At 35.9% G+C, this 22452-nt stretch overlaps 1 protein-coding gene and 1 long non-coding RNA gene across 4 annotated transcripts in view; one reads left to right on the top strand and one right to left on the bottom strand.

The window, feature by feature from the left end:
• Positions 1-2127, bottom strand: part of SNX13 (sorting nexin 13) — a 146849-nt gene extending 144722 nt beyond the window's left edge. For all 3 annotated transcript variants that reach the window (XM_081283845.1, XM_081283846.1, XM_081283847.1), the window contains exon 1: positions 805-2127. In XM_081283845.1, the coding sequence (XP_081139971.1) occupies positions 805-1404 (600 nt within the window). In that variant the 5' untranslated portion in view covers positions 1405-2127. The remainder of the gene's footprint in view (positions 1-804) is intronic.
• Positions 186-22452, top strand: part of LOC308643735 — a 50556-nt gene continuing 28289 nt past the window's right edge. Inside the window, exon 1 of the long non-coding RNA XR_014020796.1 lies at positions 186-776. This is a non-coding gene — a long non-coding RNA (uncharacterized lncRNA). The remainder of the gene's footprint in view (positions 777-22452) is intronic.

The raw sequence follows: 22452 nt of genomic DNA, 5'->3' as shown, positions 1-22452 counted from the left end.
ATTCAATTTCTCCCTCTTAAAGTACTGCTAGTAAAGGCAAACTACTTCTTCAAAAAGTCTGTTTTGTGCAATGGACAGTAGGCATTAGAAAAGGGAAATTGATTCGCTCGTCACTGTTGCCCTACTTCCATTTCATGTCCAAGGAGAAAACCATTCCAGAGTAGCAAGGGGACCATATACACAAATCAAGAAGGCAGATGCTCCATTGAACTTTGCGGTTACCACGATTTAAACGAACGGTGACGGGATGTGGGGAAAGTAGAGGGATGGTAAACTAAGCTATCCCAGTGTAGCTTAATGGAAAACGTCCACTTCATGAAGCGATCAAAGTAAGGGATGGGAAACAAACGGATCTAGCAGAGCGGCAAACCCAGGATGCTGACTGAGCTCGGAGGTGGAGGGCCTGGAGCCCATGGACCCGAGAAGAGGAACCTCCGACAAACCTTAGGGCCAAGGAAAACCAGCAGCAACGCACAGGGGCCAACGCTGCCACGGACCAGCATGTAAGGGGACACCATGAAGGGAGCGATTAGTTAGGACGTAGCGACAGCAGGCGGGAGCCCAGTGCCAGGGGCGACTTGGCAAGTGGCAATTGCGAAAGGCGAGGCACCGGCAGCCGAAGGTGGTGGGACTCTGTTGAGTCAGCACAGCTTCTACTCTGGGGGCACTTGTAGGATCCCCGCAGCTCCTCAGGCCCCCGGCGGGGGGTCGGGCCCACGGGCCAGAGAAATGATGTTCCCTGACGGACTGGAGCCGGCCCCTTCCCCATTTCACAGGTAAACACTGGCCGCCGTCGCCGCTTACCTCTGTTAACATTATTACACCCCGGGGAAGTGAGGTCCTCCCTAGCCTCGCCGCATGGCAACAGCCGTAGCAGTAGCGAAAACTGCTCGGGCCGCCGCCAACGGCGGCAACTGCTCCTTCAGTCCTCTCCCAGGCGGCGGCTTTACTCGGCTTCGCTGGCTTCCCCCCGGCCCGGCAGCTCGCGACGGACGCGCCGCCATCTTGGAAGAGCGACGTCCGCGTCTCCCCGCGACGTGCGCTCCCATTGGCGGGCGCAGGAGCCGCCGGCGTCTCGTGACCGTCTCCATAGCGCCGGCGCGCGGAGGAATGGAGGCGGGCGCGGGGTCGTCCCCTTGCTGCCGGCTGCGGAGTTCCCCGGGCTAGGTGCCCCGGGCAACTCGGGATTGCCGCGAAGGGAGAGAAACCCCTGCCTCCGGGTCGCAGGGAATCTGGAATGCTTGCCCGCGGAGTTCGTTCGTCCTTCCCTAAACGCCTGAATTGGCCAGCCCCGGGGAGGAGCGAGAATGGCAGAAGCGCAGACTTTGACTGATGGCGCTGCGAATCTCCAGCGTCACGGGGATCGGGACACTGATTTCCTGTAGAAAAACTTCCATCTCGCATCTCCTGGCCCGGCGGCGATCGAAGAACAAGTTGGGGTAGTCGGCTTCCTTCACTGCCTGGGCTTAAAGTGTGGTCTGAAACGCTCCCCGCGCCGTTCCTTTCTCCAAAACTTTGACAAACTTTCCTTTGTCTCTATCAGTTCCCAGTGAGTTCTTTACAAGGGTGCGCTACAGGTTGTAGATGTGATATGGGCATATCGGCTTTAGCTTTGCTCTTGGGGATTTGGTGATTGGACAGCACCTGCATAATCAGAAAAGCTTGGTTTTCTTCAAGTAGAAGATCTTTAACGTATATTTAAAGCGGGTTTTGCCTTTAACTGCTTTATTGCTTTATCTTTATACAATGTTTTCGTGTATCCGAGTGAGCAAATTTCATATGTCATTCTATACAGTTCCAGTTTAAATGGGTCTAAACTCTGGAACTCAGTGTGCATAGAAACCCTTGAGACTAACACCTTAGGCAGTCTACCGCTAAAGTGGGATAAAGTATGTAGAAACGCTCACTTCTTCCTGAATTGTAATGAAGTCCTTTACTCGAACATACTGTTAACGTGTGCCATATTTTATGTTAGAAATCAGTTTCCAAAGAAATTGACAAGAAAATTTTCAGACTTAATATGCAGAACACTTCAATCTCATTCTTATAAGGGGTATAAAGGCATTTGAAAAACTAGGACCCTTACTTTCTTCTTTCCCAGTACTGAAATCTTTTCCCTCCACTTACCAATAATACTGTTGTATTATTAATAAGTAAATTATTAATTATAAGTAATTATAATTAATATAATTTAATTATAAGTAAATTAAATTATAAGTAAATTACACTACAGTGTAGTGTAATTTACTTATTAATACGTTCCTCTTAAATTCCTTATTAATACGTTCCTCTTAAATTCTCAGAACAGTGGGTAAAGGCATTACAAACCTTGTACTATATTTTGTCCCCACCAAGAAAACAAAATGGTTCATTCAAGCAGTCAAACAGAAAACCAAGAAAACCCTGATTTTGTTCCATTTTACAAGAATTCTAGGGAAGTAGTTTTTGTTGTTTTAATCTATACTTTATACATCATTTCCACGTTGCTGGGTCAGGAAAATTCTGAACTGTGTAGTACAGTAGAATATATTATTGGTAAAGAAAGAGTAAGCCATACATCGGAAATAAGATTGGAAAATACAGCCTGGACTGAGGTATTATGGGAAACCAAGACATACTAGAGATAATAAGAACCCTGGAAAAAGATACTCTTCCAACCTGTAAATAAGAAAACAGAGAAGAAGGCTCATTAATGTTTAAGATCCCAACTAGAGAATTAAAGCTGTAATTTAGGTATCTGCCTTAGTATTCAATCTTATTCTCTTCATCTCTTTCCCTTTTCAGAAGTAAGGCATTTTCACTTGTTTTAAGAATGGTAAATTAAGTTTGGGCACAACTTGAGGTTTGTAGCAACTTGTGATATGACATAGTTATACTTTTAATATTCAGAAGTTTGTAGAACTAGGAGCAAGCTAGAGTCCTGTGACCTTAAAACCTATACTAGCTGACCTTCCTAGTCCTACCCCCATTTCTACCTCTGGCCTTATTTCTGCTAAACAATTTGCTCTAGCTACACAGGCCTGCTCCCTGATCTTATATAGCAACAAGGCAATCTCAATCCTGGAGCATATGTACCTATTATCTCTATCTGGAAGAATCTTTCCACCAATATCATCCAAGAAACCTACCCTACCATTCCATTTAAAACATTGCCTCTCCCCTAACAGCCTCCCTTCTTTGCTTCAGTTTTTCTCATAGTAGTTACACCTAACAAATTACTATTTTTCTTATTATCTGTCTTCCACTAGATTATAAGCTCCATGAGACCATGTCTTTCTGTTTTATTCAGTGATATTTCGTTAGTACCTAAGATAGGATGGTATGTGACACAGAGTAGATGCTCAATAAATATATTTTAAATTGATGCATGAATCATTTCCTAAGACACCAGGGAAAAGGCTAGTTAAAATTAATTAGAAACAATCCTTTATGTTGAAAGAGTAAATTACTTAAGTTATACTGCCACTAGAATACTAAGAAGAAAGCTTGTGACAGAATTGTGAGCTATGCCTTTCCCTCCACCTTCTTAAACAAATACTGTTGGGGATGAGTCAAAGTTAATTTTCTAGCAAAGGAAACAAAGTGAATAGGTATGCTATTTCATAATTGTGAAAATTGACTTATATAGTTGGAAAAGAATGCTTACAGAAGCAGCTAGTATTTTAAAAAACAAAGTAAGCACCTAATTTGATACAGATTGCAGTTTCATTCCATGTGGTCTTAAAAACATCCTATTCATATCAGTTATTACAAAGGAAATGTGGAACAGGAAGATCTGAGATGCTGGGTGTTTTAGTTATCAATAAGAAATTTAAAACAAAACAAACTATCTTAAGAAGCACATGATAAGGAGGCCTCTGTGGTTGTTATTGAAAGAAGTTAGATTTCCCAACAGCAATATCCAATCAGTCTAGCAAAAGAAAAGAGGACAAAAAGAAGCAAAAATCAAGTGTGAAATGCTTTGAAACAGTCCACTGCCAGTGATTTTTAAACCTCCAAGCAAACAGAATATCCAGGTTGTCCATTTTTAGTGTGAGACAAAACAATTTTTTCTACATATTCAGATTGTCACAAATTGCCTCTAATTTCTTTTTGAGAAACTGGAAATGTACAGCATTAACTACCTAAACAAATTTGACCTATCGAACAGTTGCCACATTTAAATATTTTGGTAACAACTTTTTTTTTAGTGTGTGATTGTTTGGTCCTTGGGATTAAAGCCAAAGGCACTTAACCACTGAACTACGTCCCAGCCCTTTTTCCTTTTTTTGTTTTTGTTTTTTTGTGTTGTTTTGTTTTGTTTTGTTTTTGTTTTGTCTTGTTTTGTTTTATTTCATTGAGAGACAGCCTCACTAAGTTGCTGAGGCTGGCTTTGAACTTTCAATTCTCGCTTCCATCTCCCAAACCGCTAGGATTACAGGTGTGCACCACCACGCCTGGCTAGTTTTATTTTTAAATGATATAATTGTACAAATTTAGAGTGTACAATGTGATGTTTCAATATGTATATACATAGTGTGGTGATCAAATCAGGATAATCAGCAAAGCCATCATCTCAAAATATTTATTACTTTGTAGTAAAATAATTACAAATCCTCTAGCTAATTTGAAATATATAATACATTATATTTTATTTAAACATTTTATCAGCTCCAATTTCTTATATTATTAGCGTGATCCACCATCTCTACTGAACATTAATAACTGCCCATATATTCATTAACAAAGTACAGGGTCAAAGCCAGCAAATCGACATTGAAATAATGCATTGGAAACAGGAGACTGTAGTCAAGGTACAGACAAGAGCAGACTATCCCAATAGCAGCTTTTATAGAACAATATTAAACAGAAATTCCAGAGCACTTAAGAGTAATCTGAAGTCTACCTTCAAACAGCCCAGCATGGGTATTTTTTTCTTGCTTGGTACAGTTTGAGAAAATACTGGGCCAACTCAAGACCAACAGTCAGGCAGAAATAATATACAGCTCTGCTAACAGCAGATGCAGCCATTATAAAATTACAATGTTCACAAGTCTCTTCAATAACAGTTCTACAATGATACAAAGAGCTAAATAAAAAGGACAATATTACAAATACTTAAAAGTCTACGGTGTATTTCATATGTATTACCAGGTCATGGTACCCCAGTTGATAGTTCTTAAAAGCAAATACTGTTTTAAACCACAAAAAAATTAAAAAGTAGATTGAAAGCACATTACAAACAATTCTTTAGTATGGATACTTAATTATGGGCCAGATTGTAGCAAGAATTTGAACGTATTATATCTAATATTTGGAAAAGGTCAATACAGTAGATCTTATCATACACTTACAGACCTTGAGAGCTTTAGTCACTTATCCTAGGTAACCTGTAAAAGATACAAGCTATCAATGATGGTATTTAGCTTTTATCACCTGAAGTCATGTTTGTCAAGTTTCTACACTGTGAAATTACTCTTTTCTCCACTTTTCACACTATACTCCTTGAAAAGAAGACACTCTGTGTGGCCCACACTTAGAGAATGGGAATTTATGTTCCTTTTGAGGGTAGAGTATACAAATAAATTATTTGAAGTTATTTTGCATTGGAGATTTGCCTCTTTTCTGTTATTTAATAATTTATATAAACATGAACACATGGGTATTTATCTTAAACTTTAGGTTAAAATTCAGTACCAGTTTATTTTATTATTCAAATTGTCCCAGCTTTGGTCACTGGAACTTTTTCAGATGTCCTGTGTCCCTCTAACAAACTCCAATCAATATGGAGCCATTTATTTTCATTCTTAAGCACTTCTTTATTTTCTAATAGATATAAAATATTCCAGACTTATCATGCCCCAAGTCTAGAATCAACCATTTCTCTAAGAAACCCTGGTTCCTTTTATTGGAGATTGATATTAGAAACCAGGATAGAAATTTTACTTGCTGCTTGAGGTGTCATTTCTTGTAAGCCTTTGTAGCTGACAAAGCAAGGATAATATATAGGTATACACTAATCCATGTATATACACCTATATACATATAGGTGTATATACATGGATTAGTGTATATTTTTGTATGTAACATTCTATATTAAGCTAAATATTAGTATATAGTGATGTCTCCAACTTAATTCCATTTACCAAAACAATCATTCTACTTCCTCCCCTTATCTATAATTCTTACTTTATCAGTGACAAATCTGGCTCCTGCCATCTCCATTTACTTGTTTCATTTCAATGCACATGTATAGCAGTATCAGAATTGTTAGCCCATGCCCTCATGGGAAACAGATTTATCAACTGTAAGCTCAGTTCCTACATACAGTTACTTTTGTTTTTAATCTTACAGACTTTAGTCATTTCCAGAGTTACTGAGTTGGGCACCTCTTCCCCAATCCCTTCAGTAAGGTTGTTTGATACATTTATAATACAGTTAGATTGTCTTGTCAACTTCATTGTTTCCTGAGATCTGCCTACTTCCTAAATGATTTGATTTTTTTATTTGCATAAGTTGCTTCACTCTTTTTGACAAATGCATAATGTCACCTATCCACCATTATAATACCATAGAGAATTGTTTCACCCGCCCAAATCGTAAAGGAAAGCGCATAGCAGTTTGCTTTCACATTTTATCTGTAGACCCAAGCACCTTATGATTTTATTGAATGAGCTTATTTGACTCTGTGTGTGTGTGTGTGTGTGTGTATCAAGTAGAGTTGTATAATTCAGAATTATGTGTATACTACATCTTTAAGTATATACATTAAACTAAAGACTAAAACGTTTCCACCATCTCTGTCCTTAATCTAACATGCTAAGTATTGTTATTAGCCTTTGTCCTCTTGTTTTTGCCTTCAGCCAAAGGAGGAAATGAGAAAAGCAATCTACTCATAAAATAAGCTCGTATAATACATCTCCATATTTAAGGCTTACCTCAGCTAGTTCCATTTTTACAAAGGGTAAAATCAAATAATATATTGCTTCCTATTTAACTAGCTTAACAACTAAGTTAAAAAGAGAAAATAAGCATATTCTAAAAAGTACTATTGTTCTTAAATAGTAATGCATTAGTTGCAACAAAGTTAATTTGGCATGTCTTTCACCCTTGCCTATGTGATGTTTTTGTTTTCAGTGAAAATGTTAAATTGGAGACTGTACTAATTGTACACACAACTGAATGGAAGAGATATCACATCTATGGCTCATAATATTGGCTGGGGAATGAAAAGAATAGAAACCTGAGAAGATTTGCTTTGTGACCCTGCCTTTGCTATTAAATAGGATTAAACCTTTGAAGTGAAAATTCATCATTTGTTGAGCTTCTGGGTTTTTTTTTTTAACTGTAAATTTAGAAGATCCAACGTATATGACACATATTAACACTTATATGTGTAAAACACACACACACACACACACACACACACACATAAAATAAAATAGGTTGTTATTTTAATCATTGAACAATGCCAGGGCTCAAAATCAAATGCTTCTTTAGGTTTCTTTCTGTTTTAAAACTGTGATATGTAACAATAATAAGAAAATTGCAGTTCATTTTCCTATCACTTTTTTATTTAAAGAGAGAGAGAATTGTTAATGTTTATTTTTTAGTTCTCGGCAGACACAACATCTCTGTTGGTATGTGGTGCTGAGGATCGAACCCGGGCCGCATGCATGCCAGGCAAGCGCGCTACCACTTGAGCCACATCCCCAGCCCTTTCCTATCACTTTTCTTCAAGCATATTTATCACCTCCTTTTACAAAACCTTGCTACTGAGCAGTGGCACAGAAGGCTATGAACTATTTTTCATATGGTAATGAACTCCTTGAATTACCACCTTTCCACTTAAAATGAGACACCTCCTGCCTTATAATGGCCATATGTGCAAATAACCATAAACAGAGAAATCAGCAGAAATGTCAGGAAAAGATCTGGTGTATAAAAACAAAACAAATAATCAAATAAAAGGTATGTAAAATCAGGCTATTTGTTCTTAAAATCCATAGGCCATTCACCTAATTTGGATGGATAAGATTTATTCTCTGTCTTGTTCACTAAATCAGCAAAATGCTGAGGGCTTCACATTTTATTTTTAAAAATAGATGTCCTTTTCGGGTTTTCCTGTTGCTGGGGAAGTGTTCTTTCTGTTGCTAACAGAGAGCTAAATGTTCTGCTTTGAATAGGATGTGTTTGTTTTTATTGGTAGGAGTAGCAGAAGGATGAATGAAGGAATCCATTTTTTTCCATGTTTCTACAAGGGAAATGTCCGCCTTCTGGGTAGAGGTGCATGATTGACTATTTATCAGAGAATCCTTTTTTAAAAAATCATGGAATTTGTTCATTTATTTGCACATTATTTTATTCATTTAACCTTAAATGGGCCAACTATTCAAATGTAAAGATTGCAGGGTTATGGAACTCATATCATGAAAATTTATTTTCACTTCCTATCTAGTTGCTAGGAGGTCCAAAGGAGATATTTATGCTCTTTGCATTTTTGCCTGAATAATTTAGTCTCCAAAAAAGGAAAGAGAAATAGATGAGATCTAGGTTTCCCTTCAAATCCTATGATCATAGAATTATAACACAAACCTTGTTCTTCATCTTTCTATTATTATAGTATTTTTTTCCTTAGGGCAGGAAATTTATGGGGAAATATCACAGACAACATATTGCAAAATATTACTATGATTTACACTGTGCTTAAAAATGCATGATGAAAGTGGCCATTCTGACTATCCTAACCTTAAAACAGAAATTACAGAATTATTTTTAATGCAATTTTGCTACCCTGAAATAACATCCTATATTATTATGGTCTTAATTAGGTTATAGTAATCTGTGAAAGACTATTGACTTCTTAAAACAGGTGTCTTTATTTTAAAATTATATCCATTCCTCTGGATAATTCATTCATTTTATGGTTATATCAGAAATTTTGGTTACACAGAAACTCTATACTGTGAAAATATAATCAAATTTCTATGTTCCAAATTTCATTTTTGTCTTTGGAACCTATGAGCCATTAGCTCCCTAGGTCACTCGATGGCATGATGATGCTATCTTACCTAATCATTTCAGTTTCCTTCGGTGCAGTGAAGTAGACTGCATTTCTTGCCTATTGAGGTAGAGTTGCATAACTAGTTTAGATCTCCAGTTTTAATTATTTCCTCCCCTCTTATATAAGAAGAGATAAAAGTATGAAACCAGTAGAGTTTTATCTAATTTCTTTTGCTAATTTGCAGAAATATAACTGTAGTTCTACTCCAGTATAAACAAACTTCACCTCTGCCAATCTCACATATTTACTGATTTCTTTCTCATTGACATGACATTATACATTCAGCTAGTTTCACAAAATCCACTTGAGGCCTGTTTATCATTGACATCACTATGATTGGTATATGCCTGCCTTGTTTCCGTCAGCCTCTGCCTCATGCTGTGACTATACGGTTACCTTAGGGTATCAAGTTTATTTCTTGCATTTTGCCTCCTTTTCTGAATGGGGTACCAGACTTGGGTTTTGTTGGTTCTATTCTCCTTCATTTCCCCCACCCCCAGGAGCCTATGCTTTTCTGATTATCTAGATCAATTTCATCTCTCTCTTCTCACCTAGTTCTGACATTGATAATTCTATCATTGATGAATCCATCATGTTTCTCCTGAGGCTAGTTTCTAGTTCCTAAATATCCTTCATGATCATGGGCTCAGGATGCTTCCAAATCCCACGAGCAGAAAAAGAGGTGTCTTGTGAACTCTTACTACCAAGAAGAACAAATCAAAAGATGCAATTTTATACTAACTTCATTAGCAGCCCTATTTTGTTACAGCACATAGACATGTATGAGAAGTTAAATCCAGAGCTGATTTGCAAAATCTTCCATTTTTGATGTTCCAGACTACTAATATAAAATTATGTTCACTCATGTCTGATAACTTTTTCTCCTAAACTTCAGTTTGTCTTATTAGCTTCATTATCACTTTTATTTTTAATCAATTGCTTAGAAACGTTTTGATACAATGTATCTCATAATTACACAGCTTTGCCTTTTTTTGCTGATTTTAAGAAATAAAGTCAAGTTTAAAATAAATACTAGAAAACTGGTAGGTTTTACAGTTGCACATTGTTTAAAAGCAACACATCCATATTGAACATAAAAGATAAAATAGTTACTAAAGAACACAATTACTCTCAGGTTTCCGACTTAATTCATTGATTAATCTCAGTTATCCATTTCTTTGGTCGCTTAAAGCACCTGAGAGTTTGAGTTGCAGAAAAAAATCACTAAAAAGACAATTATAGCCAGGGGCAGTGGCACATTCCTATAATCCCAGTGGCTCAGGAAGCTGAGGCAGAAGAATCTCAAGTTCAAAGCCAGCCTCAATAACTTAGCAAGACCCTGTCTCTGAATGATTTTTTTTTTTTTTTAAGAAAAAAAGGCTGGAGATCTGGCTCAGTGGTTGAGTGCCCTTGGTTCAATCCCTGGTACCAAAATTTAAAAAAAAAAATGATGATGGCACTTCTATATTCAATGCTAAATGCATAAAAGTAAAGTATCAAGCATTTATCACCATTATTTTCCTTTAGTCTTATATCTTAGCAAAATCATACCCACTAAATGATGCCAGTATATCCGAGCATATTTCTAATGTTCATTGTCACACTTTGTCTAGTACAGTTTTTTAAAAGATCATTCAAGTGTGAAAAAAAAATTCTGATAAGAGTTCATATTATGAGGAAATGGAAGTTTGATTGTAATCACACACACCAGTGAAGAAGCAGAAAACACTTTCAGAGATTCTGCTTTTCCTTCCTTTTCTAGTTAAACTATAAAAGTATGGGAATTAAATTTTGGGGCTAAATGAGAAAATACCTTCTCAATCATTTGCACTATAATAAGAGAGAAAATGGGGGCTAGGATTGTAGCTCAGTGGTAGAGCACTTATCTAGCACATGAAAGGCACTGGGTTTGATCCTCAGCACCACATAAAAATAAATAAAATGGAGGTATTGAGTCCAACTACAACTAAAACAAAAATATTTTAAAAAGAAAGAAAATGGATTTGGAAAATCCAAACTGGTGGATAATCTAAAACTCATCATAAAGTAAGGCCATTATTATTACTGTGTGTATATATGTGAATGCATGACCAATGTGATTCTTCAACCTGTATATTCAGAAAAATGAGATATTATATCCCATCTGATTCAAACGTATGATATGTCAAGATCATTGTACTGTCATGTTTAACTAATTAAAACAAATTTTAAAAAAAGTAAAGCCATTCAAATTTGAGTGTATCTAACACTATCTACCTACATATAGTTATGAAGTATATTGTATCAGATAAAAATTTGATGGCTAAGCAAAGCCTTGATTTTACATCTCAGCTCTATTAAAAAAAACTTTAAAAACTTATTAAAAACTTCAAACAGGTGTCTCTTGACTAACATTATCTTGCAATCATACAAACGATATGCTGGACTGGTTTGAACTGTCTCAGAGGGTAAATGCTAAAATTTCTGGAATTTTGGTACACTATTTTCCAACACAGCCATAATTTAAATAATTTTAAATTAAAATTTTAAATAATTTTAAATTTTACATAATTTAAAATTATGTAAATTTACAATGAAATTATATATATACATATACATATATATATATGACAAAAGTAATAAACACTCAAACACTTCCTAATTGTTTTAATACTTTTTAGTATTATGTATGACTTTGAGGTCATTTAAATCTATTGTATGGTGAAGATACTATAGAGTAGGATGCTAGTACACATCTCTTCCCAATTCATGTCTTCAGTGATGTCCTAGTGGTAGCATAAAGACAACTACATTTATATAAGGTATGTTGACACCAAATTCACCTTATATACAATCAACATACCTTATATATAATCAGAGATATAATAAATTGTGGTACAAAGGTGTATTAAGAATTGTAATGCAATAAATAAATAAATAAAAGAAATGCAGACAAAAAAAAAGACAACTGCATTTGAGAATATTCACACCACATAAATTAGGAAATACTACTAACCAAGGCTTGAATTGCTGTTTCATTCATTTTCTAGAGTTAAGAAAGTGATAAAAAATATTCATGGTAAACATAAAAGTTATTGCAACTATTGTGTATGTTATAAATAACAGAAATATTGAGGAACTATCCTTCAAATACTCAAAATTTTTATTCAATTCAGCAAAAAAAAAGTTGCTCACATCATTGAAAAATTAGGCCAGACATGGTGGCATACACCTCTAATCCCAGTGACTTGAGAGACTGAGGCAGGAGGATCCCAAACTCGGGGCCTGGTTGGGCAGATTAGTGAGACCCTGCCTCAAAATAAAAATTAAAAAGGGCTGGGAGTGTTAGCTCAGTGATAGAGCATCCCTGGGTTCAATCCTCAGTACCACAAAAAATAAAAACAAAATACAAATGAGTAAAGTCCTTACATCTTATTTGTTAATGAAAAGGAAAATATTATTCAACCCTAATCTTCGTCAAACACTTGTCAGTTACAACCACATTTGAAGAGGGAGTCCCACAAGAGTTCAGCAAAAGACAGCAAAATTATTAGAGAAGAATCAACTGGCTATATGGAAATCATAAACATATTTATATGCATAGTACATAATATTTTTATAAATTGTGTGCTACTTATTCTTTATATCAGTAAAATGTTTTTAAAGTGTTTAGGTACTCATTAATTTATGCAGACATTTTTTTCCCAGAGAGCCAATTTACCAACAGCACTGACACTCAGACTCATTCACACCGCCCCAGTTTATCCATCAGTTGCCAACTTATTCCATTCTCCTCTCTCTGACATTTGATTATGATTTGAAATAGTTCTTAGTAAAGGCTGAGAAAGTTAATTCCTTCTTATTATCTCTATTAGAGATAATAATTCAGGAGTCTCTGTATGTTGCTTTGTAGTATTTAAGGTATTCCATCTTCTTCCTTCTACTAACAGACTCTGCTTTGTTTACTTTCTTACCACAAATGTGGCCATGAAATAGATGTGATGAATGAGACCCACAGTGATTAGTAGATAGAAAGTAACCTAAGCAGAGAGAGAGAATCCTTTGGATTTGATATATACATGTCAGGAAAGCTGTTTTTCCTAGGTTTGCTAAGCAGGATTTGCTGGTGGGTATGTTTCTCTACCATGGTTTTCTCTACCATTTGCTGGTGGGTATGTTTCTCATACCAGAAAAAGGTTATCTCTGTAGAAGAAAATCAAATTCCTATGCTAACAAAAGTGAAGGCAAGCAGAAATGAGCAGCAGAGAAGGCAGTGTGGTGTGCACCTGTAATTCCAGCAACTTGGGAGGCTGAGGCAAGAGGATCAAAAGTTCAAAGTCAGACTCAGCAGTTTAATGAGGCCCTAAGCAACTTAGCAAGTTGATAAAGTAAAAAATAAAAGGGTTGGGGATGTTGCTCAGTGGATAAGCACCCCTTAGTTCAATCCGCAATACCAAAAAAAAAAAAAAAATACACATACACATATACACACACAAAATATATGTCACAATGAATTCTGCTGTTATGTATAGCTAATCAGAACAAATATATATATATATATATATATATATATATATATATATATATATATATATACACACACACATATATAATTTTCCCCCCTTCTGGTGGTATTGAAAGTCTGCAGATCCAACTCTTCTTGTAGGTACTGCTTTGTGTAATCCGTGGACTTAGTTCACTGTCTTCCCAGTCTCAAGGGCCAAGATATTCATCTTTGCCTAAGATAGCATGAGTTATTTTTCTCTTATTTGCAACATATTGGCTAACATAAAACTCTATGCAGTTAATGGACAAACAGGCTTCAATGAGACTGAAAACTTCTTGAAATTATATGCAAAATTTGTGATTGTGTGTAAGTGCATTTTTCTCCCTGGGACTAGGGTTCCCAGTTTTCCTCAGATTCACAAAATGACCTATAATCCTACAAAATCTGGCTAAAGTTAATGTGAATCAAAATAAGCTAAATAAATAGTTTTATATGTCAGAATTTGTTCAGCATACACTACACCAACCTAGTGGTAGTTACATACAACTGACTATGAATTTGAGTCTGTCTATGCCTGATGTTTTTAACCTAGATTTCAAGACTTCCTAAGAGTTTTAGTCCCCAAAGGCACTTAATTTTCATTTAATTTCTTTCTTGCTACTTTTTTTTCACATACTAGTCTATTTGTATATGTGTGATATTGTTAGCATATTTCTCAAGAGAGACTAAAATGGGAAGCACTTGTTATTCACTTAGCTTATGAAATTTCAAGGAAGATGAACATCTAATGAGAAGTTAGTATTAGCATTCTATCAAAACTTTTAAATCGCATGTATCTTTAGAAATATCTTTCAATGAAATAATATCAGGTATTAAACTTAAATATGGAACTATTTCTCAGATATTTTAAGAACATTTTTCAGGAAGATTTCTAGGTTAAGAGGCCAACAAAATTAAATTATCGGGTGGGAAGAATCTTTATTTGGGACAAATTAAAACTGGACTCAATATGAATGAGAAAACACTAAAATGTAAGAAACCTATCTTGTTCTTTTGTGATGTGGAAAATATCATTATTTTCCACTATCAAATGGAAAATAATTGCACTTGATGAAAAGCAAAATAAAGTGTTTCCAATACTACACATTCAGTACTTTTACTTCAAAAAAAGCTAAAGCAATTTTAGAGGATGGTTTTTGTCTAAAAAAGTAATTTATTGCTTGGATAAGCATGACACAGAAGGCTTTGCAGGCCCTTCTCACCTGACTGAAGCAATATTATGTCAGTCTTTGTAAGAGTTTTGGTTGATTGTACCTATTGCTCTAAAAAGAAATGATTTACATCTCCTTAAAAATATAACACTCTTCCTGTAGGCACTGCTTTGTGTAGTCAATGGACTTAGTTCACTGTCGTAGTTCACTTTCCATCTACTTAGTTCACAATAAAATAATATAGTGGTTTCTTTGAAGCAAAATTTGGTTTAAAATTAAAATGTGGTATATTTAAGTTTTTAGAAGATAAATAACTTTCTCATCAGAGCCAGTAGACATTATAAATATCCTATCAAGGCTGAAGTAAATAAGCAGTGCTTAACACTTACGTGTATGAACACAGTTAGATCAGATTAATGAGTAAATCTAGTGATAAGAGCTTAGAAGCTAAAGTTGTGAGGTTAACAAGATCATTTTAGGAATAAATTTGCTACATTTAAACTTGTAATATTAGTTGCAAATTAATGCTTCTCAAAGTCATATAAGCAATTAAATTTCCTGTTGAAAATGGTTAATCAATACAAGAAAATAAATTCTATCCTCAGTTCTAAGATTGTAATTTATAACTAATTGTATTCTTGGACTCTATATTTGTCTTCACAAATAACTCTTGTCCTATTAGCTATATAAATCCAAACATGTTCAGATAGGTTGATAGGTAAGCCTGACACAGAAAGCCATGAGGGCCCTGCTCACCAAACTGAAGCAATATTTTGACATCCTTTTTGAGAGTGGGAGGGAAGAAGAAGAAGAAATAAAGAAGGAGAAGGGGCAGCAGCAGCAGCTAAAGAAAGGTTTGGGTAAATAAGATTAATAAATAGGCCCCTGAGTTTCTGATGACAGAACTCAAATTTCCATGACCCTGTATTGTAACAAAAATGCAAAATCAACATGGTCTCAGGTGTTCAGCTTCAAGAAGGAAAAGTTAAGCCCAGAGAGATCTGATTGGGGAAAAATACATAACTTGTAATTCTTTCTACTTATTGAAATTATTTCTATTTTTTTATCTTACTTCATAAGATGCCTTACAGTGATGTCAAAAGTAATAACTCATCTTGTACTAAATATATTATAAAACTGAGCATAGCACTTATTTAAATCATTTTTCTGTGTGCTGTGCACATGGAGTATTTAAAAGGCAATATAAACAATTTCTGCTAGAGAACTCTTAAATTGTCCTTTACTGGGCTATTTCTACCTACTACCTAGGTTCTAACTTTTTCATTGATGAGCTTATTTCTGCAAAATTATAACCCAGTCAAATTAATAACCCTGGATTTTTACTTCTGTTCAATTTATTATAAGCTGGACTCAGTACTCTAAAAAGAAAGACAGAAAATCAAATCTTAAACTCTTTACATCTTTCAGATGCCTGAAGTACAGTATCTAGAATTAGTTCTAAGCATCAACCTCGTGCTCTGTTCAATTTATTATAAGCTGGACTCAGTACTCTAAAAAGAAAGACAGAAAATCAAATCTTAAACTCTTTACATCTTTCAGATGCCTGAAGTACAGTATCTAGAATTAGTTCTAAGCATCAACCTCGTGCTCTTGTGTGCCTTATTTTGACCTCTCTGCCTTTTCAGATTCTTAGGCAACTCTCAACTGAAGGTACTTCAGACCCCAGAGACAGAAAGAAGAGACTGCAAGGCTTGAGACCCAAATGCTGTACAAGTTTAAGCTGACTTACAAAGGAGGCCAGTTATCCCAGTGTATCAAATTTTAAAAATATTCTACAGCTCATTTTAGGTTAAAAAAATCTCATCTCTTCTTCAACAAGTTCTAGCATTAACTCCAAACATTAGGACAATCTTTTCTATCCTTCTAAAATTTTGAAAGCACGTGAGAAATTATAAAGAATAGACACTGAGAGGAGGAATATAGGTCTCAGACTCAGTTTGGGGCAGGTATAAACCATTAAAAATATTAGTATAAATCCTTTAACAAAAGTTAAGAGAATTACTCTGCTTTCAGAAACACTTATCTATATAACTTTGCTTAACAGACAACTGATTGGCCTTTGATCATAACATAATTATGTTTTGTTTTTTGGTGCTGGGGATCGAACCCAGGGCCTTGTGCATGTGAATTAGATAATGTGCCATAGTCAATATGCCACAATTTGAAAATAGCACATACGATGAGGAGAGAGAAGGGCAGGAAATTGAGAATTTCTATAACACACCATAATATTTTAAGTAGAGGCTATTGGTGATAATTCAATTTTGAATTATTTTAAAAAGAATAAATCTTATAACTACAATGCTCTAATAAAAAAAGGAAATCTTTGTAAACTCTACAGAAATACAATTTGGAGCAAAGATACTAGTGATGAAACACTGTCTACACTATATTGATTATACTTTATACATCATTACTTTGTAGGTGTTTCCCCACTGCTAAACTGGGTTCCTTGAGTTGAGAAGGCTGTCTTCATATACAAAGGTCCTATACAAAATATGACCCAATAAATGTTTATGCAGTGAGAATTTACCTTAAAATCCTTCTGAAATGTTTTATAAAACAGATGCTCAAGTCCCACTCTGCACATAGTCCTAGATTCATAGATACAGGTATTTAAAAAGCTCTACCAGTGGATACACATTTCCATAACATATTGAATATATAGAAAGAGAATCACTAAAAGCATTCCCACTAAAGTCAGGAAAGGCAAGGATGCCTATTACCTTCACTACTAATGAATTGGGACTGAAGATATTAGTGCAATCATACAAGAAAAAAATAAATAGAAGCATAAGATTGGAAAAGAAGGAAGAAAACTGTATTTAATGACATATTATCTATTGGTACACTTTGGACACAGAAAATAACCAATGCTAAGATTAATATCAAAAAAAATTTCATAAAGGAGCAGGTATTAAAAGTCAATAGCTTTTATACACAGAACAATAACCACTTAAATATATATAACTTTATAAAAATCTTTTTAATAAGGACAGAAAAATATTTCCAAATGTTCTTAACAAAAATTATGTTAAACATACATAGGAAAACTTTAAAATACTGTTATATTCAGAAAGTAGACCAGAAGCAGTAGAAAGACATTCTCCATTTTTGGAAAGAACTATATATCACAAATATGTAAATTCCCTGTAAGTTAATAGATACATTGAATATAGTCCCAATAAAAAATACTCTGAAGATGTTTTTATTGTTTAAGATAGGTTAATTCTAAAGTTCACATGGAAAAACAAAGATACAATATTAAGGAAACTGAAAAAGGAAAATCTAAAAAGTGGTGACTATTCTTACATGATATGAATCATACTATAAATCTATAATTTAAAAAGTTCACTGTGGATACATGAATAGATAGACCCCAGAACAGAATGTCAAGTTCAGAAATGGATCCATGTACATATAGAATTTAGAAGGCAATTTTTAAAACATGGAGAAACAATGGATTTTTTACAATTATATTCAAATATTAAGACTTTAGAAAAAGACAAAATTAGATTCATGCTTCACCAATACAAAAAGAGAAATCCTCAAATATTTTCTTTAGTTGTAGATGGACACACAATATCTTTATTAATTATTTTATATGTGGTGCTGAGGCCTGAACCCAGTGCCTCACACATGCAAGGCAAGTGCTCTTCCACTGAGCTACAGCCACAGCCCTGCATCTACTACCATCTTCCCACAAAAGACCATATCCTATTTCCCAATTCCTTACACCTTTAGTTATTGACTGAGGACCTGTTTTGAAATAACCCAGAACCACATTACCATCAAGTTGATTTTTTGTATTTTCACTTCTCTGTATATATTATTTAAACTCTGATGAAACCTAGGCCCTTGTATTGCTTGTCATCTCTATAATTATTGCTCAGATAACGACTGCAGTTAAAACCAAGTCCAGGGCTTCTGTCAACTTTGCACTTTGGTCTAGTGGCCTTGAATCTTCAGTGTCTTATCTACAAGGAAGTCACTCAGCTCCATGACCCTTCCACCATGCAATACTGTCTTTCTTCTTTTTCTTGTTCATTCCTTGATACTAAAATTAGATAGCTAGATCCATGTTATGTAACCCTTAGCTTAATTACCAAAATATTTTTCATTATGTTGTAAGAGACATTCTAAAGTTTACCTGTGTCAGTTCTCTCTTTGTAGAAACTTGATACATTATGCTTCTCAGCCCACCTTTTTGTTAGGTGGCAATGTCTTGTCAAGTTCCCCAGATGCAGTCCTTAAATTAAGAAGTATATGTAAATGATGTATTAAGAAAGTAGTCTCAAGGAAAATTAGAAAAGAAGTACATTAGTCAGCTTCCTGTTACCATTAAAAATATTTGAGATGTCCAGGCACCATAGCACACAATTATAATCTCGAAGGCTTTTGAAGCTGAAGCAGGAGGATCGCAAGTTCAAAGCCAAGCCAGCCTCAGCAACTTAGTGAGGCCCTGAATAACTTAGCAAGACCCTGTCTCAAAATAAAAAATATAAACAAGGGGCTGGTGTTGTGGGTCATTGGTTAAGCACTGCTGGGTTTAGTCCCCAGTACCGAGAGAGAGAGAGAGAGAGAGAGAGAGAGAGAGAAAGAGAGAGAGAGAGAGAGAGATTCTACTTCCAAAGGGGAAAGGTTTATTTTGGCTCACAGTTTTAGAGGTTTCATGATTTGTTGGCCCCATGGCTTTTAGGCCTGGAGTGAGACAATACATCATGACAAGAGTGTGGCAGGAGAGGTCTAGTCATCTTATGGCCAGAAATGAGAGAGAGAAAAAAGAAGACAAACCCCTTCAAGGGAACATCCTCAATGACATATCACTTCCCATTAGGATGCACTTATTAAAGTTTCTACCACCTCCTAATAGCACCAAGCTGTGGGCCAGGACTTTAATTGACCTTTGGGGGATGTTCCAGATCCAAACTATAGCAGAAAGTGATAGGAGCAAGACAAGAGAATGAAATAAAGCCAAGAAAGAACATAATTTCAGGCCAAAACCCTACAGAGGCTAGGCATTGGTGTGATTCTACAGAATTATGGAGGGTAAGCAACTTCTCAGACAAAGGAGATGAACTAATAATTATTTACAAAACAGTCATTACTAAAAGCCACTTAGGGGTAAGTCCCAGGCACTAAGGCTCTGTGCAAAGGTACTCCAGGAGCCAAAGGCAGGTCACTGAAGAGTCATAGGTGCTGGACATCAAATATGAATCACAGGCCTTGTTTGTGTTATGTGTCATGAATAATTCTGGTCAATGATATATGGATGGAAACTACTGACATAGGAAATTTCATTTCCAGGATATACTCCTTTTGCATTTTTTCCCTAGTACCTTGGTACTCTAGAAGTGTACTTACTTCAAAGAATGCATCACCACAAGATGGTGGAGTCTTGTGAGCCTGCATGGTTGATTTATTGGAGTAGAGCTTTCTTCTGACCTGTGTTGGACATATGTATGAAGTGAGAGGCAAACTTAGGCTGTCTTTGTTACCATGGCGCCTCTTCTCCTGACTAGTACAGATATAGATAGATAGATACAGATGTAGTTATACGTTTATGCACTCTTCATGCAAAAGCATTTGTTGAATAAATATCATGTGCTATGCCTAGAAAATATAAAGACAGAGAAGAAAGCTTTCTGTTCCTCAGAGAACCCATTGTCCATCACAATGGAGTCTAGTTAGTCCTATGATAGACATACATCGTGGGATACAGAATGCTATGTGAACACTGAAGAGGATAGCAACTCTAAAGAGACAAGGCCAGGATTCTCAGAAGCTCTTAGAGGAGGATACATAGGAGTTAAATTATAAAACATGAGTAGAAATTAGCTTAAAAAAATAAGAGGGCTGGGGAAGGAAGGTCGGCTCAGGCAGTTGGAACATGATATGCAAAGTCATATTCATGAAGCACAGGATGCACTGATGACTCACTAATGTGTAACAATATACAAATTAGTATTTTGATATTTTGTTTTTCATTGCTTGGCCTGTCAGACAGGAAGTCAATTCAAATATGAACTAGTTCATGACGTAAGGTAAATTATTATTTTGCTTTTCTATGTCCTGTTTACCTACTCTGAAAGATGAAAGTGCTGACTTACTGCATAGAATGGTTGTTCAGTTAATAAAGTTTCTCTGAAAATCTCAAGCCTTTCTCAAACATGAAGACCTAATACAACTTTCTTGGGAGATGGGTTGATGAAAGACAAAATGTTTTAAAATCTTTAGATAGAAATAAATCTAAAGAAAAACCTAATCATTGATTTCCTTTCACTAATATTTAAGGACTCTGTGGTGTGTGTGTGTGTGTGTGTGTGTGTGTGTGTGTGTGTGAAAGAGAGAGAGAGAGAGAGAGAGAGAGAGAGAGAAAGAGAGAGAGAGAGAGAAAGAGAGAGAGAGCGCAAGCGCATGCAGGTATTGAATCCAGAGGGGCTCAACCACTGAACCTCAGAAGGCAGCCAAAAGACAGTACTGGGTTTAAAGAGACAAATATTTGGGAACGGAAAGGAAAAGAAATTTTAAAAGATTTAACTTTGGGTTTGAATCATAACAGTGTCTAAAGGATAAAGAGGAACTTTAGAGGTCAATAACTGTCAGGGGACAGACAGATGTAAATAGTGGGAACATGACATTAAGAGAATAATTCTGTAAAATGGACCCACTGTGCTGACCCCCACATGTCTTCTTTTCCATGAAGCAATTTACCTACAGTTCTCCCTTACTTACTGGACAGGCTATGTCACATTCCTCAGCAAACTAACTATTAACTTCAGGAAAAAGGCAGACCTGAAAATAATGCTGATAAGAGGAACCCAAGTTACCCTGAAGAGGGAGAGTTTTGCATGCCTTTTCGTAGATCAGATCTCAAAATTCAGGGAGATAAGGATAATTCCTTCTAACCATAAAATCTGTAAGAATTTGTGGTTAAGAAGCCAATTAGAACCAGTCAGCATGGGCCAGAGTGACCCAGAGTTGTCAGGCAGTGTACACTTGAAAGTCTGATGTCATCTTATTGTCAGTCAAAAGTCAAGAGGTGGACTCTGGAAACTTCTCTGGGATTCCCAATAAAACTGGAGTTCAAGGGAGACACATTATCCCTCTCCTTTCTGAGAGAACCCATTCTCTTCCTTGAAAGTGTCCCCTTTCCCTTTTCCTTTAATAAACTCATTCCTCTTGCTCTGAGCGACATGTCTGAAATCTTTATGACTTGATTTAAAGAATCAAGGCTTGAAAGGGGTCTTCATGCTGCCTCGGTTTCCCAAAAGGCTCCAGCTCTGTAACATTACCACACATAGTCACAGAGATGGTAGGGCCTGGATTCAAATCCCAGCCTTTCTGATCCAAATCCTTGCTACCATTTTTCAGTTATTTGGCAGAACTGCCTGGATCCATGGGACTTTGTTACTGCAGCAGCATAAGGGGAGCTCAAGTCCTTCTCAACACATCATAAGTTTAGATTTCCTCATGCCTTGAAATTCATGGCTAGCATGGAAGTATTGGATGGATCAAATCCTCAATGTACAGGCTGAATTTGCCATCTTTCTTGACATAGGCCAGAGGCATTGCTGTGCAGCAGGTTTCTTCAGTCATCAACTATGACCTTCCCACCAACAGGGAAAACTACATCCACAGAATTGGTTGAGGAAGGGAGTTTTGGCTGTAAGGGTGTGGCTATAAACCTC

The sequence above is a fragment of the Spermophilus citellus genome (genome assembly GCF_964194105.1).
Source record: "Spermophilus citellus genome assembly, chromosome: 3".
Taxonomy (NCBI): Eukaryota; Metazoa; Chordata; class Mammalia; order Rodentia; family Sciuridae; genus Spermophilus; species Spermophilus citellus.
The sequence above is the reverse complement of the archived record's forward strand: the minus strand, read 5'-3'. Positions and strand labels throughout refer to the sequence as shown.